The following is a 22,610-nucleotide window of genomic DNA, read 5'->3' on the forward strand; positions in this document are numbered from 1 at the left end:
GGGCGGCGCGCGAGCGCACTGCCGTGTCCAGCATGGCTACGGTGCTGTCCCGGGCGCTGAAGCTGCCGGGTAAGGGCTGCGCGCTCGGGCACGGACCGACCGCCGGCCGCGCCGGGTCGGACTGCGCCGGGCTGGGCTGGGCTGGGCCGGGCGGGCCGGGCAGGGGCAGCCGCGGCCGGGGCGGCCCGGGTGGCGGGAGCGCGGGTGCCGCTGCCCCAGGGCTGCGGGCGCGTTGCCATAGCGATGTGGCGATGTGGGGTGGGGCCCGGCGGTGCGGGCGGTGAGGGGCGGCCGGCGGGCTCCGCGCCGGGCCCGCGGCCGTGGGGGGGACGCAGGGGCCGGGGCAGCGTTTCAGGGCTCGGAGGGCGTCGTGTGTGGCAGAGGGGGCCCTGGGCCGCGGCCCTGTGAGGGGTCTGCACGGGAGGAAAGGAAGCGCTGACCTCTCCGATCCGCTTCTGCCGGGTTTTGCCCATAGAAGCCAGGCCAGGAGCTCGGTAAGTGCCAGTGCAATTACCCAGGTAAATGTTTAAAGCCTGCCTGCCGCCTCTGCACCTTCCAGCCAGAGATCTTCAGCGAGATGAAAGGATATTCAAGCATAAGGGGCTATTGTGTGCGGTGAGCAGCAGTCAAACAGCCATTCTCTTCAGTAAGGAGATTAAAAGGGAATTAAAATACCTTGCCAAACCAGATCTTGGGAGCGTGCTGGTTGCTGTTGGATGTACTGTAGGCGATGCCAATGCACCTGGCTGCATTACCTTCAATGGGAAGAGCTCATTGCGCTTCCTAACCGTGTCTTGCCTTGGGGACAGCCCTGGGACAGAGACAGGGCCCAGCTGAGTGCGGCTGGGGAGGGCTTCTCCTTGGCGCTGCACACCACATGGTCTGCATGGCCCCAGCCCGAGAGGCTGCACTCACCGTCCTTTCTTCCTCCAGCAGTCCCTCAAGGTCCTTCCTGCCATTGTAACCCTTATCAGGAGTCATTACTTTTAGTTTATGTGGTGTCTGTTGAGTCTTATTCAAAGAAATTTTGTTTGCAAGTTGGTTTCTTCCTTGTTTTATACATACATATATGTATATATACCTTTGTCTAAATGGGAGGGAATACATTCCCATGAAGAAATCTGTGTAGGACAAGTGCAGACTGGTAGGTGTAGGTGTGTGCATTAGGGTGTCACCAATGGGGAGCTGCAATAAGAAGTGCAGATCTCTTCTGGGACCTTTGGAACCAGCATGATCTATTTGATATCTGCTGTTGGGAAACACTGATTTGGAAGAGGATTGTAACAGGCCTTGCAGCTGCATTTAAGAGAACAGTTCTTGCATCAATCCTCAGGTTAAACTGCAGAGATCATGCCTTTCTTGTGTGTTTAATTATTGAGAAATGCAGCTTCCAACAACAATGAGAAAGCAGAAAGCCTATTGCTATATCTGGTTTTTTTTCTGCATCTCATTAAATTAATTAAAAATCAATATGGGCTTAGAAATATGTCTGCAGTATCCAGTGACTGGTGCCTGCCAACTGCCATAAAAATAAGCAGGACATGAAATTAGTACAACAGGTACTGGAACCACTGTGCCATCACTGGAATAATGCACTGAACATTGCACTCGTCTAAAGTCCAAGATCTTCTCTTTTCACTCCAAAGAAAAGCCTTCCCCATCTGTCAAAACCAGGAAAAATAAAATTACAATTAATACCTTTGAAGCCATCAGCACAAGAAATGAATAATTTATTGTCACTGGGACCTCATTTGAACACAGATAACCTAATGGGTGCCTTCTTTCCAGACCATGGTCGCACAGTGATCCTCTGTTCTTCCCTCAGAGGTCACATTCTTCTGCTGCAATAGTTGCCTGTGTGAAAATAGCATTTGGCAAATACATGGGAGATTTTCAAAGTCATAAAGTGTGATTTAGAGACCTGCTGCCCTTGAAAGCCAATAAGTTGGGGTGTTTCCCCTCAGTTCTGTCTTTGAAAGCCTCCATCGAAATCATTGGTATTTGCTTTTTCTGGAAAAAGAAAAAGGAAATCCAGTGTGATGTGACCAGTAACTTGCTCTGATTGTAAACACAGGCCACTGAATGGGAACCTCTGTTTTATCACTGATGCCATGGAAAAAATGGAATATGGTTTAGAGCAGGTCAGAACAGAGGATGCTTTGTTGACTCTACCTGTAGGGAGGGAGGGAGCACAGAGCTATGGGGAAACTGACTTTGCTGATACTAACTCCATACCTGTGAGGTGGATGCAAGGTTTGTATACACTTGGGGTCTCTTTGGAGGACAGATAACAAAGTGTGAGTTACACAGACCTGGTCCCTGTGTAAGGCCACAGAACTGCAGCTTGCTTTAGCTCAGAGAATGATTTCTCATGAAGGCTGCACAGTGGTTATCCTTTCAGGACACATGGTGAGAGTTTCACCAAGAGGCCAGCTCAGATCTTACCATTTCTCCTTCCATGATGGAAAACTGAAAACTCTGTGTATTCCCTGACAGCTGGTTGCTTGCAACAGAGGCAGTTTTAGCTTTCTGTTGATGGACAAACTGTTTTCCTCCAGCCTGAGCCTTGTTGTTAACCAGAAAGGAAAGAATTTGACTTCTGAAGCACTTAAAAATAAATCATCATTCTCTAAAAGGTGTGAGACTGCCTGTGTTTTCACACATTCTTTACTGGTTTTGTGTTTGTTTGTGCTTTTCTGCTGAAAAATCATCTGAGGGTGAATAGTTAAAGTCAGGTGTGTTATCCCTCTTTCCCACAGCTAGTGACCTAAAACTCAGATGAGGAGTCATGTTCCTTCTGCTCTCCCTCCAGCCAGGTGAATCATGATTTACATGTTCTCTGCACCACAGAACAGCCTTGGGAGGCTGAGCAGAGCACATGCTTGCCAGCATTCCAAATGCATTCCCAAAACACCTACAGACTGGTTAAGATTCTCTCTGAACAGTAGGAGATAAGTCTTTGAATCCTCTGAGATGAGCGATACAATTGGGTTTTGCAGGTGCTAGATGAGTGCTCCAACAGCCTTTCTTAAAGGGCAATATCTTCCCTTCTTTTGGCTTAAAAACCCCAAAACTCAGGGCACTTTATGCCTGAGTTTAGTGAATGGCTGTGCCTTGTGGGTGTGCTGGGTAACCTTTTGGGGAAAGATAAGGTGAAGGTGTGCCAGTTTCTGATTCCTACTCTGGCTTAGACATGAATTGAGACTGAGCAGCTCTCTGCCTTATAGCTCCCCTACACTTCTCCAGAGTCTTAGCTATGTAGATGATCAGAAGCTGTCATTACTGTGTAGTAGCTGTTTTGTAGCCACTGCCCAGTGGTTTTCAGTAGGGCAGGTGTTCCTGTTTCAGCTTGTGGTTGATACCACTGTCAATCTCAGCATCTCAGTCTCTCAGTTCAAGGAGTGGGTGAGCCATGTTTTCAAGGTCCTTTCTGTCTCCAGAAAGAGATCCAGAAGAAAACTGTTGCAGATAAATTTAATTCATACCAGTGCTTTCAGTTGCATCAAGGATGATCAGCAGGTTCCAGTCTTTTGGTTGACTGTTTGGAATTAAAATAATTAAACAAAACATAGTATATGTAAAGCATAATTATTCTTTGAATTGTTTTACTCAAAAGTCACCAGTTTCCAAAACTGGGAGCAGTCTAGTTAACACAGCTGTCTGACTTTGACTTCCCAGGTTTAATACCATTTACTCTTGGGCCTGCCACGTTTGTTTTTCATGCCATTCTGACCTGGCTTGAACTGGCACATCTGGATCTGTTGTGAGAAGCTGCAAGTACCCTGGCAGTGAGGAATTTTTTGTTTCAACTGAGTAGTCTTTCAGTCACTTTTTAGCACAACCTGCAGTATTACACACCTGTGAAATGACACTGCAACCTCTGAGCAGAGTTGTGTGCCACCAGGGTCAGTGGCCTTCTGTGCACTTATGGAGTGGAGCCAAGGTTATCAGGACTTCCTGAAAACCCACACTTTGAGCACATGTTTCACTGCTTGTGAAACAAAGCAGTGTGTCACAGGGATACACCAGACTGACCCATGGAAATGCAGTATCTCTTGGTTCCTGCCTCCACAAGGAACTGTTTTTTGAAATGTATATGTGCACCAGGTTATTGAGTCTTTTGTAGAAACCCCTAATTCAAAAAGGAAGAGTCTGTCTTAGATATGTGAACATTTTGGATATTTTTATTTCCTTCTGTTCAGTGTAGGTGAGTTGTCCTGGCTGTTCCACCTAATGTGGGGCATTTAATTTTTGGTGGGATTGTAAGTTTTTCTTAAATCCTAAAAATGAAGCTGAATACCACTTGTAAGTGGTAGATGAAGGGAGAGTGAAGGTCCTTTTGTGGGGTGAGAAATGAGGAAGAACTAAGATACATGTGCTGCAAAATACACTCTAGATTATGCAAAATAGCTGTGTTGCACTAACTAGGTACTACTGTACATCTGTAACTTGAGTGTCTTTAGCAGGAAAACCAGAAGTAAGGTGTACTGTCTTAGTCAGGAAGAATAATCATGAAAGCCCTAAAATTTCCTCTTTGTAAAGCCTTCCCATCATCTTAGTGTCTGAGAGGGGTTACAGCTTGCATATTTTTGCTTATTAGCTATGCCTTGCATGTATCACTTCAGGAATCATCAGGCAGCAGCCAGTTCCTGTTTCAGATCAGCATTAAACAAAAGGAAATGAGACAGATACCTGGGATAGCAAGGTCCCACCTTGTAATCAGAGAGAGAGAGAACCAGGCTGAGACTCTGGAATCCTCAGAGCATTGGCCATGGCTCCGTGCCCAGCCTTGTGGCACAGGGCAGCTCCCTGAGACGTGACCCTGGACTCGTAGCCTGGGGCAGTGACTCTGTGTGATCTTTCTGTCCCCATAGCCAGATGGTGCTGGCCTTAGGCCAGGGTGTGTGACCAGCTCTACACCTGCCCTCACCATACTCCCTGTGTCTGTCCAGGGCTTGGGGGAGGTTGTGTGTGCTGGGCACCTGTGCAGGAGCCACCTAAAGCTGAGCCACCTTCCTGCACCACCACCTGAAGGGATCAATACCGAGTTATCTGTCTTGGCCAGGCTAAGCACAGACTGTGGGCTCTGCTGGGAGCAGGAACAGGGCAGATGCACTGTGCTTGCCTCAGGCAGGGGTTGGAGCATTCCCTTTTGCAGAACTGAGCCATGCAGAGAAGGTGGTGTCTTGAAGGAACAGCCTGATTCCTCCAGATGTCGGCATGTTACTGGCCCAAAGCGGCAAAATTACTTTCCCCTCATCTTCAGGGAGACTTCTTTCTTGGGATTTCTGCTGGTCAGAGTGACTTTGAGATACGTACAAGTCTCTTTTCTTAGCTTGGCAGTGGAAGAAGGAGTCAGGATTCTTCAGTTTTTAAGGTTGTGTATTTCTTATCTATAACATTCTTTCTTTGGTTTGCTGAGGTCTGTTTAGCAGGTTAGACAGAGGCACACTGACTGCCCTCAGAGGTAGTGGTGTCTTTCATACTAAAAACTACGTGAACATTATTTACAATAACTTCTTAATACTTACCATGTATGTTAGACAGTGAGTTTCTACTTTAAACTAATTTAAAAGTGCTAACATCACTGGGAAGATGGAGGCTAGGAAGAAGAAAGAAGAACAGGGAACACCTAAATTCTTTTATCTTGGGACTCTGAGCTTCTATTCTAAAACTCTAAAAATTTACTTTTCGCTCTGTGACAGACTAACTATTATTCTGCTTAAACTTTCTTGACTTGTAATTCTTCATATAAAGGTGGTAATTTGCCCTATGGGTCAAAATCAAAGTCACAGGTGTCTTGGGCTCTGTGCCAAGGTCTCTGAGCTTTTTGGAAGCAGCTTGTGCTATCCAGGACAGCTAGAGAGATGTCCTGGGTTCTGGCACTTCATGTTTCATTGCTAATCAAGAAAGTATTAGAATTGAATCAGCCATGAATTCCATATAGATGCATGCATACACATACATATATGTGTACACACGCACATCTGAGGGAAATAAACTGTCAGCATCTTTTCTCCCACACATGCTAGTGTGAACCATGGAGAGAGAGACCCTGTCATTTCTCTCATGCTTCTCACTTGGAGCCATGCAAAATGCAGACTACTCTGTCATCCCTTCTGTATCACTCTCCACTGCAGCCTTTTCTCCACTGAGATCCTGCAAAAACTTATGTTTATTGTCTCTCTCCATCTTTCTTCTCAGGAAAGAAGAGTCCAGACCTTGGGGAATATGATCCCCTCACTCAGGCTGACAGTGATGAAAGTGAAGATGACCTTGTACTCAACATCCAGAAGAATGGGGGGGTCAAGAATGGGAAGAGCCCCCCTGAAGAGATGCAGGACCCCGATTCTGATGTGGAGGTCGGGATGACAAAGCAGCACACGTCAGAGAGCGCTGCTGAGGGTTATCCTGCCGAGACAGCTGGGAGCTTGGAGCAGAAGGCTGCTCCCTCTCTCATGCCGTACCTGCGCACTGCCATCTTTTTGCTCACTGTGGTGATCTCAATGATTCTTGTGCTGGTGTGCGCATTTCTAATTCCCTGTCCCCCTAGAGACTTGCATAACACCTGGAACCGCAACCTAGGTCAGGGAGCAGGTGAGAAAGCCCCAGGAACAGCATCTGGCATGGGGGAGGTGGCAGCTCCCAGGCTGGGCATCGGTGGGAGAGACCTATCTGGGAGAGCCAGGTCAGAGCAGAGGCCCTTCCTCACCACTACAGATGCTCCAAAATAATGGACAGGTGGCTGTGTCCTGCTCACTCTTGAAGCTGAGGCATGGGAAATCTGGCATCTGCACATAACAGTGCCACAAAATTTTGTTTCTGCCAACATCAAAAATTATTTTGACTCTTCTTCCACCCTGCCTTTTTGTCTGGATGTTGTGCTCTGTTCCAGATGGAGATGGCCCAGCCCAGTTTAAAATACAGTGCCTCCCTTTCTACAGCCTGGACTTTACCAATACCTCCATGCTGAAGTATGTGGTTGTGTTAGACAGGAGAAGGATAGAAATCTTTGTGTCTTCTAACTAGCTTAACTAACCCTATTCCATTGTCTTTTAGTTCTTCTTGAATCCATAAATCAACATTTAAGATCTTTTGTCATCCTGTATGGGTCACTGGTATCTCCCATTCTGATTGCTACAATAAAGTAACACTGTTTTGTGAAATAATTTCTGCCAGGATTTCTATATGTCTCTGCCTCCTTGCTTTTTGCCCTTGGCTTCCAAATCCAAGCTTTTCATAAGATACATGACTCCACATTGCCTCAGAAATGGAAGTGGGAAACATGAATCTTTCTCTATTAGCTACTCCATTTCTCCTTTCCCTTTCTCTGACCCAGATGCTACATTTCTGTCTTTTCATGAAATTAAAGATCTTACATGTTGCGAGCTGCCTACCCTTGGTGGTTCCTTGGCAGACTTTGTGAGGCTTGTCTATGCACAAGTCTCTTTTCTGGACCAGCCCTACTCTCCCAGTGTGTAAAATGAGCTGGGTGGCCTTTTTGACATGCAGTAATTGTAATTTTTGCAGGTGGTGTGTTATCCCCACTGGAGCTGTGTGATGTGAACGGTGATGGCCTCCCTGACATCCTCATTGTCTTCACTGCCTTGATGAATGCCAGTGTCATGGGTAAGCACTGCAGCTCCTTTCCATTCCTCTTAATGTGTCAGTAGGGACCTTTGTATGTTTGTCTTACACACAGGAAGAGTCCCTGACACTGCAAATCCACTGCATTGCTCTTTTCAGAGTTCCTTAAAACTGCTGGTGTACTGTGCCTGTGGTTGGTCATGCTTACAATTTTCATTACAAGCCTGTGCTCCTATACCTTTTGGTCAGCATCATCTGTTTGCTCTTACCTCGTCTTGGGGCGACTCTGTCTCTTTGTCTTGCATTTGTGCACACTTCACTTGGTTTTTAGAAACACCCTCACTTTGCTGCCTTTTTTCTCCAGGTCACTCCATATACTTGCCAGGCTGTTAATTCACAAATAATAGTCTGATAATGGGGCAGCTACTGTGCCTGGCTGTTTAACAGGTGTTGCCCTGCTTCCTCCTCCTGGCTGCTTTGCTTTTTTGGTTAGTCCTCACACCCTTCAGGTGACAGCAGAACCTGCTGATGCTGGCCAGCATTACACAGGGGCTGCCAGATCTCGTGCCAGATCCTGTTGCACTGGGCGTCTGAAGCCCTGGAGTTTCTCAGCTGCCTGCTGTACTGCAGCTGCCTGTCCTGGCATGGCCTGGTGCCAGGTGAATCTCTTCTGCCTCAGAGAGGTATTCAGGGAGCAAGCATACATTGCACAACCTGAAGAAAATTCTTGGAGCAAAATGCCTTGGCTCTTCAAAGAGGTAATAAAAATATTGTTAGAGGATAGGGAAGATGCCTTTCTCCATGGCCCAAGCAAGGCCTCTAGTATTTCACAGCAAGTTCTGTAAAAAGAAACCTATGAACATAGAGAAAACTGTAAAGTAACTTAAAAATAAGTGAGAAAAGAAGATATGGTTGACAGAGAGGCTGTATTCCATTTATATCAGTTGTACTTGCACGCTATATTTTTGCCATTACATTGCTTTTATTTTTTATCCCAGATATACATATAGGCAGCATGCACTGAATGAAACTGGTCATACCTAGTTGCATGCTGGGTTGTAGCTGTGCTGGAAGACAAAAACCAGACACTAAAACAGGTGTAAGCAGATCGGATATCAGCCACCTGTAGCCCGTGCTTGGGGCATTCACATAGTGCCAAGTAGAGATAAGCTTGGAATAGGCACCCAGTGGAGTAATCTGCAACACTGTTAACTGTTTCTCCAGCTTGTAGGCACAACAGCTGTGAGCTGCATTCAGGAGTTAGCTGTTCTTGGTCCCTATCAATGTAACAAAGATAACTTGATCTGGGGCACCCCCTTAGCACAAGCCACATGATTTTCAGTTTGAGAAGAGAGTGAGTTTGACTTAGAGACTGGACTCAGCCTTGTGTTTAGCCAGTGGCCCTTATATGCCCTTTATGTCATCAGGTCACGTGCTAGTGAGATAGGAGTTGGCTTGGTCTGTTGTTATTTTGAAATGTGTGGGAGTTCATCTTAAGTTGTGATGTGACCATATTAGGTGGAGATGAATTACAATAACCACACTGAAGTCTGAGGGCAGACTGAGCTAAAAGTTGATCACATTTGGAATCAGAACCAACAGTCAATTGAAACAGCATACGCTACTTTATTTTATAATTATTTTATGCTAACTGGTGAATTGGAAAAAGAATGCCAAGTTCCACCAATTGGTTGCATTCAGTCTGTTTTTCACAATAATGAAACTCATTTGGAAAACAAAGGAAAGTGCTGTCAGACCACCAGTCACTCTGTTGCCTCCAGAATTACAGACAAACCAGCACTTTCATCTGAGGTGACGTCTGCCTTGGGAGTCAGTTAAGGTTTCCCCTTGGTGCTAGGTGTTTTGTTGAGGGAGGGGATCAGAATAACCAGTCTAATTTGACAGCAGTAAATTTCACAGGAGGAAGACACCACAACATTGTCCCCAGGAACTTGGTTCTCTCTGCGCAGCTGACCACATTTCTTGCAATGAGCTCAGGTTTTCATGATTTTCTGGGCTCTTGATTTTCAGCCCAACTTGTTTGGAGGTCACTGCTGGGCTCTGCATCAGAGAAATTGGGCCATAATGTGACATTTGACGTTTGACCTTTGCTTTCAGGCAGTGTGGATTTGTCTGTCTGAAATGCTCAGCTCCAGGAGTTAGAGCTGGATCTCCAGCACAAGGACCCAAGACAACATGGTCATAGTAATCCCTCTGACACCAAGGGATCATATTCTCTCTTTCCTGCTTCTTCTAGGTGTCTCTAGACCCTCTGTAACTGTGGTGGCACTTTCTGGTATGAATGGCAGCACCTTGTGGTCAATCCAGCTTCCGGAGGAGACGCAAAGTGTGCAGTGCAATGGGCTGTCACTGGGGGCAGCTGCAGGGCCTGTCTGCCTTGTTACAGGAACATCGAAATTCCTCAGCCTTCTTAGTGCCTCCACAGGTAAAATCAGCTACCAGCATATCAGAAATGTGCTGTTGCTTTTTTGTTTACTTTAAAGGACTAATAAGCATGAGTGATTTGGTTCTGACACATCATGGTGGCTATTACTTCATGACACACGGAATGGAGTCAAAACTAACATGTTTCTAGTTACACAGGATAATAGAATCCAAAACATTTCATCTCTGTGGCAACATCTTCTTCCTACATCTCAGAATATTTCAAAGTGTTAATCTTAGCCTGTAGCATCCCCATGTCATAAAGAATATGTAAAGTCTTTTCTCATTAGCATTGAGCTGCTGGTACAACTCAGGACCTATCTAACAGCACTGCAAAGCTGAACAGCATTCTTGGAGAAGTTACATAAGGATATACACAACATCCAGGAAACCTTGCAGAGAAGTTAGGCCCATAGTTGAATTGATTAGATATGAATGAGTATTGCATTTTTAATCACTTGATCATGTACACCTTTATTCTCTGATTGCTGTTTGTTCTCCCACATTAATTCATTGGCAGAAATAGCCATAGGTAGGTATAGGGTTGCTTTTGGAATCAACTAAAAGGTACCTTGAAGGTGGGTAACTTTGGGATGGAGGTGTGTGTTAGTATTACAGTTAGGCTTTAATGAACCCAGTTCATCCAAGGACAATGATTTCACCACAGTTGCTGGCTCAGCAACAAGACGCCTTCTCCTATCTCCCCTGGCTGAGGGGTGCTGTGCCTTTATCAGCTGAACAGTACCATCAGGCTCCCCTCCCTGCAAGGATTTCTACAGTCTGTCCATGGTATTCGCACCCCACCTTTTGTTCCATCCCCTTTAGTAGGTGCTATGGTTGCAGTTTCAGACATGCCAGTCACATTCCATCCAGGGAGCAGCAACTGTATTTTACCCTATTAAATTTCCATACTGTTAGAACTTCTGTTAGGATGTGAATATAACTTCTCAAGTTTCCTCTAATTTTACCCCCAGCTGTTTTCCCACACTTTTAAAATGCTTTTAGGGACTTGGGTTACTGGCACAGTGTTTGCATGGTCAGGACTGTGAGCTGCCTCCTTTACCAGCAGTAGCAATGTACAAGTTGGCCCTTGGTTTACTTTGTCATTCAGGGGCATCCTACAGAAAAACATTTTTAAAGATTTTAAAAGCAGAAAAACATTTTTAAAGATTTTAAAAGCAGAAGTGTTGGCAAAAGAATGATGAAAAACTAAAAGCATCAAATTTAATTGTTGCCTCTTTTTTAATGTTTATTTGCAAGTTTGCAAGTCTGGTTTTACTGGGTTTCCAGCTGGGTCTGTGCTGGACTGCTGAACCATTTGACATCATGTCTGTTAACGTGCTTTCCCCCTGAGGTGGAGTGAGCATGTCATGCTGGAGTGGTAATTTGCTGCTGGGAATTTAACTGAGACACAGATTTGCACTCTGAATATCAGAACTGTCCATCTGTTTCCTTTCCTCACATTTACCTAGCCTTTACTGCTGGCTGAGGCAACAACTGCTGTCCTGCAGAGCAGCGCTCTCATTTGGGTTCTCCTTTGTAAAGTGAACCTTAAATATTCTTTCCTATTTCCAAAATTATTTAGGGCTCAGGTCTTTTATAGAGATGCTGAGAAGGAAGCACAGCAGGACTTGAGGCCTGACTCAAAGGCAATCTGAAGAAATGCTGGGAGAAGAATTTTACTTTCAACTGCAATTTGTCTCAGTTTGTAGATGTGTCTTTCCCCTTCACACAGAATGGGAGAAATAATTTCTCTTGCTTCCTTTTCAAGAAGGTTTTGTGGAACCCTCTTGGGATGCCCTCTGGTTCCCCAAGTACAGGTCTCTTTTATGCTGTTCTTTCCACAGGCAGGACCATCTGGACACTGAACTCCATTCATCTTTCAAGTGGGATCCTGGCTGCACCAGCTGCAACTCTTCCAGATGTAGATGGAGATGGCATTAGGGATATTGTTGTTCTGGTTCTCACAGAGACACAGGTACAGCACATCCCTGCTCAAGGTTTGGAAGGACCTTTACTATTTGTGTAGAGGAAAAACAGACTGATGTGAAAGGACTGTAACCAGAGCTGCAAGAGCCCTTAATTTTCATTCCCTTGGATTTTGCTGAAAAGCACCCTTTTTCTTCCAGTAGCTCAGAGCAGTGAGATCAAACAATAATGACACTACCTGCATTCTTGACAGCTGGGAATGAACAGAAGGGTCATTATGTGCACCTCACTGAGACTTGAGAATTATCTGTTTCTGTTCAATGAATGTGTGGTTTGAAGTGAGTGTTTAGCAGCAGTGTGGGGATGGATCTCTGGAGAAAGGAGCAGTTAGCTTATTCAAATGAAAGAAATACTTTCTTTTATTAATTAATTCAGATTAATTGTGTGATTAATTCAGATGCAGATTTCCTTTATGCTTATCCCTCCCCACAATTCTAACATAGATTTTGTTAGAGGAGCTCAGATTTTTGAATTCCCTTTCATATTTGATCTATTTGTGTGAAGAGAAAATGTGAATGTAAGATGCCTAGGAAGCCAGACTGAGCAAAGAGAAAGCAAGCACTATCTAGACCTTGCTGAGGGGGAAATTATCAGTGCAGCTTCATGCTATGGGGGTGGGAGAAGATTCTGAGTGCAGAGATGCTTGAAAGCACTGATAAAAATCTCTGCCTCTCTCTCCTTGCAGCCTGATGTGGTTTTCATCTTGGTATCAGGAAAGACTGGAACTGCTTTGGGTGGGCCTGTGAGATACAGCACCAATGGAGAAGGGAAAGTGATTGGCCCTCAAGTCCACATCACCAGCCGGGGAGCCATCTACATCCTGTTTGGTTTTGGTAAGGTGCACCTTGCCTCTGCAGCACTTCACCTTCCTGAGAAAACATCTGTTTTACCTAAAATGGTCCAGAATGTCCCTGGGATACTTGTGCCATGCCTTCTGCTGTAAAATCTAAGAGGGCAAAAGCACAAGTCGCACTGCCATGGTGTGGAAAAGTACAGGAGCACCAATACCTGCTAGTCTCAAATACTTTGGAGTTTCCCAAAGTCACATCATGCCAGGGAAGTTCCAGCTCTGGGCATTTCATTGCCTTCTACCACAACTGCAGTGATCCCAATTACCCTCTGTTCTACTGGGTTCTCTTTTGCAGTCAGGATCCTCATCTTTACTCTTCCTGGCAGGTAATGTTCAGGCTGTTGCCCTGAGGGATATATTTACCCAAGCCAGAAACCGGGACAACTTTCCTGCAATGCTGCAGCAGGAGGAGCCAGAGTGGGAAAAGCGCAGATCTGTCAACTTGTCAGAGCTCATTGACATTTACAGGTACAAGACGGACTTGTCATCTTGCTCCTTCTGGGAGAGGAAGGGAAGGGTAGGCACTTATTAGTGCTCCTTGAGGGGGTTGCTTCTACTTCAATACTGCCTTTCTCTTCATTGTCCAGTTGATAAGTGGGGAATACTGTGGGGAACCTGTCATTTCCTCCCTGTCCTCTGGTTGTCCTAGCCAAAGAAGTGCAGAGTGTCGTAAAAGGGAGTCCTTAGCTTCTCCTGCTCCTTGTTCCTTTCTTCAGCCCCATATGCATTGCTGAAGGGAAAAAAGAGGCATTCCCAGCTAGTGGAGTCTCTTTGGGAAGCTCAGTGTGTGTGGGCCTGGATTTCTCAGCTCATTCTTCTTTACTGCCCAACTGTGGGGCTGGCCTTGATAGGAATAAAGGGAGGGAGCAAATGTGAACTCACAAACTTCATGCTTTTTATAGTAACTCATGATATTCAGAAGACCGCACGTTTGAATTTAGTTCACTTAACTGAGGAGCCCACATGACTGGGGAAAAGATAGACTTCTCCAAGTATAGTTCTCATCTTTCATAGGAATTGCCACAGGACAGGCAGCTAGTGCTGAGATGTGCAGATACAAGCCTTGATCTCCTCTGTTTTCCATTTGTGCCAGTGGGGGTGTTGACTTTCTGCAGACGGTGAAGACACCTGACACAAACTGCAGCAACCTGCTCATCACAACCAAAGAGAGCTTGATCCTGCTGAGGGGACAGGACCTGGAGCGCCACTGGACCCTGGAGCTGCAGAATATCAGCAGGTTACTTGCTGGGAACATTTGTCTGTCTTATTTCTTCCTGTACCATTTCCCAACTTTCAGTTCTAAGCACGTGTGTTCCTTAGAAAGCAATTGACAGTAATTCTCCAAGTCTGAAGAGGAATCTAAGTACTGGAGGTGTGTGTTGTTGAGCCAAGCAAGGAGGTCAGGAGGAGCAAGGAACAGAAGACTGGGAACTTGAGCTGTGTGCTTGTGAATGATCACAAATAAGGGGCTTGATTCAGGTACCCAACACTGAAGTAATGGGAATAATGTGGCATTGGAATTTAGTGGATTACTGATGTGTGATTCAGCCCACTTGCTGTCCAGGGCTTCAGTGGAGGGGATCAGTTCCATTAGTAATGTTAAAAATTTAAAACAGGTGAATGAGTATGGCCCAGAGATCTTAATGTTCCTTGAAAGTTGAAAATGAGCATTTTGATGGCAGTCAGCATCTATACTAAATGTAAACCTTAAAATAATACTGCTCATCCTCTAATTTCACACATGGAAATTAAGTAATTTTCCAGATCTTGTGGGTTGGTAATAACCAGCAATTTCAGTGCTCCCAGTATGAAATATTTGCAAAGGGCAGTTGGGCACAATTGAGGGAAATTACATGGGAAACAATTGCTTGCTCTAGTATTGAGAATAAAGAGAGCTTCTCTCAGCTCTGTCTTACCCAACTGTCAAGAGCATAAATGGGAAGAAGGCACTGGAACTTCATTAAGGAAAAGAAAAAAGGGTGTTCAGCTATCTTTGATATTCAGGTAATGTCCACATTCTTGAGGGCTGATAGGTGACATAAGCCACAACTTTAGGAATGAGTTATGGCTAGTTGATCATGCCATGGGGAAAGGAAACGGACTAGAAGTGTTTTGGATTCAGAATCTGCAGACTTCTGAATGTGTCTGGCATCAAGTTTAAAGGGCAAGTGTGTGTAAAGTGACTAAGCAGAGCCACTTCATAGGTGCTGTAGAATCAGTTATACACAAGAAATTTCTAAATGGATGCAGCAATAAATTGGAATGCACAAATCAAGAAGGGTTAAAAACCATTCTTTACTAGTATGGTTGAGGTTGGAGTGTACCTCTGGAGGTTTCCTAATCCCACCTACCTGCTCAAGCATACTCCAGACAAGGTAGAGCAAATTACTCAGGGCTGTGTGCTGTCAGGTTTTAAATATTTCTGAGGACAGAGACTTCACAACATCTCTGGGCAGCTAGTATTCAAGGCTGCTGCTTTTTACCATTCCCTGACCTCCCAAGGGACAGAGTACAATACATGTAGAGGAGCTGGCAGATAATTATTGAAAAATAATGAAAGCAATTCTTGTTCTAGGCTACTGTACTAAAGTCCTGGACTACCTGTTTTCTCAGAGTTAAGAAAGACAAAATTTACTACACTGAGTGTATTGTGGGCAAGCATTTAATTAAGAGGTTTGTTTGGATTTTTTTAGAACTTAAGTTCTACTTAAGCATCAAATTCAGGTCAGGGATGTTACCACAGAGTCAAACAGACTGAATTCCTTGTTAAACAAAGCTTACAAAGCCAGCTGTGAGCACTCCTTTTCCTGGGTAAACCTGCCCCAAGCACACCACGTCATCCAGGCAGACTGAGTGCACGCCTGTGGGAATAATTTCTGAGAAAACCAACACGGCTACTGCAGATGTGCTGCATTTCCAGATAACTTTTGACAAGATCCCTGGAAAACCATAAAGGAAAATCAGTAGTCATAAAACAAGGGCGAAGTTCAGAGACCATGAAATTGAGTAAGCAGTTGCAAATTGTGTTGTAAATGGATGTTTCAGATGAGAGAGGATTAATAGCAGGTTGCTGGGGGGATTACTGTTGGGCAGAATAATTACTAACCTTCTGGTTCATTTGAGCAAGTGCCCAAGGGATTTTTCACTTGATTAGTAGCATCCGATGTGCTTACATTTGTGTGCATTCCGTTTGTGGGATCTGCCACCAGCTGTGACCCATAAGAGCAGAGGCACCTTAGGAGATGTTTTGAGTTTGTGGTCATAGGATAGAATTGTCTGCTCCTTCCTTTTGCTACTGGAGAGCTTTTGAGCTATAGGAGTGTCTTGTGAGGCTGCCTTGAGGGCAACACCTGGTTGCCAGAGGTATCTGTAAAGCAAATGGCATTGTTTGATGTCGTAAGTATAAAGTCAAGCCACTGCTGTGGTATTACTGTTCAGGAACAGTAATTCTGTCATGCATGTTTTAAAGGGGAAGATTGGGAAAAAAATTGGGAAAGATTTTTAAAGGGAAAAAAATTGGGAAAAGGTCTGGAAAAAATGCTTTGGCATGGAAAATTTTGATTATTGAGTTTATATGATCAAAGAGAAGCCTGAGAGGTGAGTTCATAAGCGTGTGTAAGAAATAGAAATTAACAGGCATAGCAAGAGCAAGTGCCTTGGAGCAAAAGCCATTCATGTTCAGGAGAATGAAGATGCAGGAATGTTTCTTTGGGTGAAATTAATCATTAGAACTAACTGTCATGGGAAGTGATGAATTCATCTCATCAAAGATGAGGCAAAGCCAGCCTACTGATACCTGGTTAATTGGGTGAAATACAGAAATCTGTCATAAATAAGAGGAGGGAGGATATACTCTGATCCTGCCTTGCCATAAAATCTCTGGTTCTGTGAACTTTGTGGATTCAATTGTGCTTATTTAGAATTGTGCACCCAGCTGTGGTGAATTGAAGGAAGACAGAGGCAAGGCTTAGAAAGCCAAAAGCAAGAAATATGGTTAAAGAACAGTTATAATGAGAGATATTAATGTGTTACATCACCCAGAAGTGAGAGGATGAGAAGGGACTTCATTTAACCTGCTTAAAGTCACCGAAAGGCTTGTAAACCTGCTAGCAGTAAGAATACAATACAAGGAATCATGGTTTGTTAAGATCCATCTCACACAGCTCAGGCAGCCTGGGAAATCCACTTTCTGCAGGAAGCCAAATGTGCCAATGCATTTTGGAAGGGCTGGGTAATTTTATATAATTATAGCAACAACAGTACAGGTTCTCATGCAAAGAACGACAGAGTAGTGTACAGGGGGATAAACAGATGTCTACACAGCCCATCAAGCAATGCCCCCCACACAGACAACTCTGAAGAATGGCTGAAAAGCACCGTGGGCCACTTTACCATTTTACACTTTTCTGATCCACCAACAAATGATTCCTGACAGTCACAATTGTTATGAGTGAATGAAAGACCTTATTTAGCATGACAAATCCTGTCATTTTAAGAGGCAGAATGGAGGATGAAGGCAGCTATTCTGCCTCCATCTGAAATTACTTTTTTTTACCATGGGGCTGAGTGTTTCTTTTTCCAAATTTACAGCCAGCCTGTACCAGGTAACTTTGGTGCTGACCAAACTCTGGACTTCATGCTGCAAGCGCAGACTGGAGATGGGAACAAAAAGGTAAAACAGGTGAAGGCATGGAGGGCAGTGGCAGCACAGGAGTGGGGTAGGCTGGGTAAAAAGCAATAAACATTCTCTGGTCCTTGCTTTTCCCCTCTCTTTGGCCGGCACTCCTTAGGGTGTGGCCACAGGCATGAAAGGGAATAGCACAGGCCATGCCTCTGCGAGGGGGCTCAGCATATCCATGCCTTGGCATCCATTAATGCTCAGTCTCTCCCTGCCTTGAGGTGGTGGTGATAGATGGCAAATCTGGCCTCCCTGTTTGGAACCAGGAACTTCCATGGCAGAGGCAACAACTCGATGCACTCTCAGTCATGACTTTGGACAAGAAGTCTGTTTTTCTCTTCTGGGCTGATGAAACCAAGCCTGTGTTACGAAGTTTGGTGAGCATGCATCTTTTCTTCACTTTAAGGTTTCTCTGTGGAGTATGTGCAGTCTCTTTGTCTTATTCCTATTGTCATTGAACTTGAACCTAATATGTGAGAAGGCTGTCAGGGACATCTCTTACTTTGACATTCTGACTTCTCTGAGCCTGAACACAGGAATTTTCATGTGCAAATTCTTCATTGTAAAGCTTTGTTGACAGAAATTTTGCATCTACAAACCCCAAAATTTGTGAATTTCATTTTTTCATGCAGCACTGAAGAGTAACTTCAGATTTGTTCTCAGCCTAGAGTGCTCCTTCTGTCAATGCAGGCACACATTTTGGCATTGAGACTCAAACTTCCAGACTGTAGCTTTGCCCATCAAGCTGCATATGACAGAGCTAGATTTCAGCCTTATCAAAGAGAAATTGTAGAGCAAATTCTGTTTTGGGGAAAAAATGGTTTCAGGATTTAATCTTTGTAAAACCACAGGTTTTAATTCTTTGATCCATGTAAAAACAACACAGTGTCAGAAAACTTTATTTTTTTGACAAAACTAGACTCCCCTTTGCTAACAGTTGTTATGTTTTTGTGTATTTCATTCCAACAGCAGCCTGGTCCCAGACCTGAGCGCCCAGGGCTGCACCACCTCTATCTCCTCCATCCTGTTTTTCCTACAGTCCTTCTGGACCTCGCCAATGCAACAGACAAAGTCATTGCTTCAGCAGGTGAGTACAAACGGAGGAGAAACTACCTAGACTAGAAACAGAGAGAGAGAAGTAGCTGTGAGAAACAGTGGGCTGCAGTTGTGCCTTTAAAGGGAGACCAAAGGTCCACCACACATAGCATGGCAATGGGAAATAAGATTCATCTTCCTTCTGAAGGAGCATCCCCTTCCCCCTGTCCACCCCCTACTTTGAAAATACAAGACCCACAAAGTTTCTTATATGTTTAAGTGATGGCAGGTTTAATGCATGTTCTACACCAGAGTTATTGTGCTTTCCACAGAGCTATTTTGAATTTAATGCCGTGCATAAAAAATCCCTCTGTGACTTTTCTCTGTCACCTCAGATCCACTTCTGCTTTTGTTGGTCATCTCCCGCTTTTTGTGATAGGAGCTGTTCTACTTCCCCTTCCTTTTTGTAAGGGGGAATCAAAATATATGTGTGTTTTCAGGGAAAAGTAGATCTGGATTTAACATCTATACAAGACTGTACAGTCCTGTTCAACTTTCTTGCTCTTTCTAAAGCCATTCAGCAAATAACCAGCCTCTTGTGCATGGGAGTGTGGAATAAAAGACAGTTCATCCAGAACTGAGAGAAGTAGGCTGGAAGCATAGAAAAACTATTGCATAGTAATAACATCTAATTGGACTTGAATCAAAAATACAGTTCAGGCAAGAACAAATAGAATACTATTGTTACAGGATTTTTTTTAGAAACTAGGATTTCTGAGGTCTGTACAGATCATTCTGCAGTGACTGGAGTCACCTGACTTGCCAGTGCTTTACAAATTTCCAGTTTTATAGAGGTAAAAAATAGCTACTAACAGGTGTGGGAAGGAGATCTGAGAGTGAACTGTGTTCTTGAAACATGCTCATATCCTGTGTCAAGCCCAAAAACATAACCTGGAACCAGACCCTTTCATTTCTGATCTATATTTCAGTTTCTATCCATGAAAAAATGTTAAAATAATATTCCCTTATCAACTAAGGTACATGGAATTGTAAAGTCAGACTGAATATGCTATCAGTCTCGTGGATATTTTGATTGAGTAAGGGCTATAACATTTCTTTTGGAAGAACCATAAGCATTTCCTCCTCACCACTGTTTTCTTGCCCTTTTCTCATGGATCAGTTGGAATTAATGACCTCCAAAAGGATGCATTTCACATCACTGTGACAACAACTGCAACCTCTGAGAAGCAGCCAGGATTTCTGTCAGTCAGCAAGCTGGGCCTGAAGTGGGCCATGATGAGCCAGGGCCGAATGGTGTGGTTAAAGGACAGCAGGACTCCAAAAATCAGCCGTGGAGAAGTGAGGCGATTTCTGGCCCGGATGAAATTTGCTGACTTTCCTCAGAAGGTGAGATTGTGCAGAAATCCCTTATGAAATCCAGGCCTTTGAAAACATCTGATCTCTTCCCTACAGACACAGTTAAGGTGCTCTTTGGGTTGGAAGGAGACTGGTGGGATGCAAAATGACTGTTTGCAAGATGACTTGCTGCCCCTTTGGGCATAAGATGGACAGATTGTGAAGCAAAGATGTACTTAGGCAGTTGAGCACAGCACAGGATCTTAGGTAGAAGCAGGGATGATGATCATAAGAGACTGAGAGACTTGCAGAGGGATCAGAGAGGTGGGACTGAGATCACTTGTTTTGACATGGGCAAGCAAGTGTCCTCCATATAGTGGTGCCCAGGTTCTGTTGCTGACTTTACTTCTCCAGACTGGATGATAATCGATTTTGGCTTTAATGTTTGTTTGCCTTTCCTTCTTCAGCTCTAGCCTGGTGGTTCCTCAGGTGTTGGTTGGACCTGTGGCCTGTACTGGGAATATAGGAAGCTGCTCTGTGTATCTTCAGGAAAATGGCTGTATAGAGGGAATGGGGTCTAAAAGCACTTCCCCTTTCTTCAGCTGTCTGGGGAATGCTACTGAAGGCAGGTTTGTCCTAGGCAGACCTGTTCTGTACCAGAGAAACCTTACTCAGCAACTCCCTCTCCGTGTGCTGTTCTTGCATGCTTCCTTCCAGGTAACACAGAAATGTGAATTTAGAGGTTATATACATATATATATAAAATCAAGCTTTATATATATATGTGTTAATTTATACAACGTATGTATATTTTTGTATGTTTAATTTATGAATGAGATTTAGGACACACCTTTTTATGTCCAGACAGTGTTCCCAAGCAGTCTAACAAGCTCTATGCCTAGAGTGAGCCATGATGAGTCAAGGCAAGTGGTGTGGCTAAAGGACACCCTTAATCTTTTTATTTTTGGAGAGAAGCCTCTGGCTCCTGCAGGTTTAGTCTTATCTACGACTTCTCCTGTGCTCTCAGCTCTCTTGTCCATGCTGTTGCCAGACTCACAAACAAGCTAGTTCTCTGGCTGAATTACCTGATCTAGAGAAGGATGGTCTCCACAGCATCTGCCAGCCCCTTGCACTTGTGTGTTTCTTTCCCAGTTCCAAGTTCAGGACACCAAGTTCAGGCATATGTGGGTGATGTAGAAGCGAAAGGTTCACAGCTTATTTCTCTCCATCCTTAAGGTTTGTATGAACCCACATTGTCACTGTAACATCACACTGCAGTCCAATGGGCAGAATCTCCCTTTGCCAATGTAAGACAGCCACCTTGGGATAGGAGGTCCAGCAGATCCCAAATGTCACCGTAAAGGTCACTCAGTCTTGTCACAGAAAAGCTGATTCTTACACAACTGCTCCAGGGTTTAGAGGTTCAGAGACAGAACTAGAAAGCTTTTCTGTGCATTTTAACCCTATCCTGAGCTCAATATTGCAATTCCTTTGCCAGACCAGCCCTGTGTGCAGCTCCAGGAGGAGCAAGCTACCTCTGGGACACATTTGTTCACAGCGTGTTAGGTGTGTCCCACTCTGTCCCAGAGTGTGCCATTATTCTCTGTTGCATTTGAGCAGCATCTGTATGAATTTTCTTAAAAGACCATATAAAAGTGAAACAATTTGGTGCCCCGGTAGTTCCCCACCAGTATTTTAGGGCAACAATATAGGAACTCCTTTCCTAGTATGCCATTCTAAGCCTGGCTTTGACATTAAACAGAGCCAGGCTGAGATGAGGATTGCAAAGGACTTTTCTGTCTAGCACGTGCCCTTCCAGCCTCCCCACATTTCCCCATGAGTTATGAGGTGATAGCAGACTTTGACCCTCCTTTCAGATGGGCACATTAGCCATGGATTTGCTCTGCTGGGCCCTTGACACCTCTCTTTGCTGTATCACCCTTTCCATCATCCCACATTTCTATATAAAGCTTCCAGGATAGCCCTTCAGGTTTAGCTGCAAGCCCCAAGGCTGGTCTTTGGGCCCTGATCTCCCAATGTTAGAGCTGTGAACAGTTTGTATACCTTTAATGGTATTTTTGTGTAAATAGCTTTGTATATATTAGCACAACTGTAGCAATGGCTCTAGGCCTGGCATTTTCCTTCAGACAGGGTTTAGTGTTTATAATAGAGCTAGTGTCAGTTAATAGAGCTGCAGAATAGGACTGAAAGTGTGAGGACCAGTAACATATGAGGGATTAAACAGGAGTGCTTCTTCCCTCCTGTGCAGCCACCACCTTGCTGGGAAAGGTGAATCGGCTGTTACCTAAGTAGCTACTTCTGAGATTCTTCCTGAGAGAACTGATATTCAAGAGCAGTGATGTTAGCTCCTCCTTAATGTGAATTCACCCTGCCCCCACCCCCACTGTGAATAAAGAGTCTGTCTGTATATTGTTGGAAAAATGTATTTGAGCAGTGAAACAAAATAAATACTGTGTACAGCGTCATGTGTCATGTGAACCAGTGTTTCACCTTTGAGAGATGAGCTTGCTTGGGGTTTTTATTCAGGGGTTGTTTGCAATATTTTTACAATGGACAAAAAGGAACAGATGAATAGAAGTAACATAAAAAGCAAAAGTCCTGCCAAATTCTTAATGGTTACGAAGAAACAGTAAAAAGAGGCAGACAGCA

The 22,610-nt window shown here is 44.4% G+C and overlaps 1 protein-coding gene across 2 annotated transcripts; it reads left to right on the top strand.

The window, feature by feature from the left end:
- The first annotated feature begins 32 nt into the window (after positions 1-32).
- On the top strand, positions 33-22,439 carry FAM234B (family with sequence similarity 234 member B). 2 transcript variants are annotated; one of them, XM_059473309.1, is made up of 13 exons: positions 33-69; positions 6,205-6,597; positions 7,531-7,629; positions 9,845-10,033; positions 11,880-12,010; positions 12,707-12,854; positions 13,198-13,339; positions 13,965-14,108; positions 17,462-17,543; positions 17,771-17,926; positions 18,519-18,636; positions 19,765-19,991; positions 20,408-22,439. In XM_059473309.1, exons 1-13 carry the CDS (start codon positions 33-35, stop codon positions 20,411-20,413), a joined length of 1,872 nt encoding a protein of 623 aa, XP_059329292.1. In that variant the 3' UTR covers positions 20,414-22,439. The 2 variants fall into 2 exon arrangements, with proteins under 2 accessions (XP_059329292.1, XP_059329293.1); XM_059473310.1 differs by having other exon boundaries at positions 18,522-18,636.
- Positions 22,440-22,610: the final 171 nt, after the last annotated feature.

This window comes from Ammospiza nelsoni, chromosome 5 (assembly GCF_027579445.1).
Source record: "Ammospiza nelsoni isolate bAmmNel1 chromosome 5, bAmmNel1.pri, whole genome shotgun sequence".
In the NCBI taxonomy this organism is placed as follows: Eukaryota; Metazoa; Chordata; class Aves; order Passeriformes; family Passerellidae; genus Ammospiza; species Ammospiza nelsoni.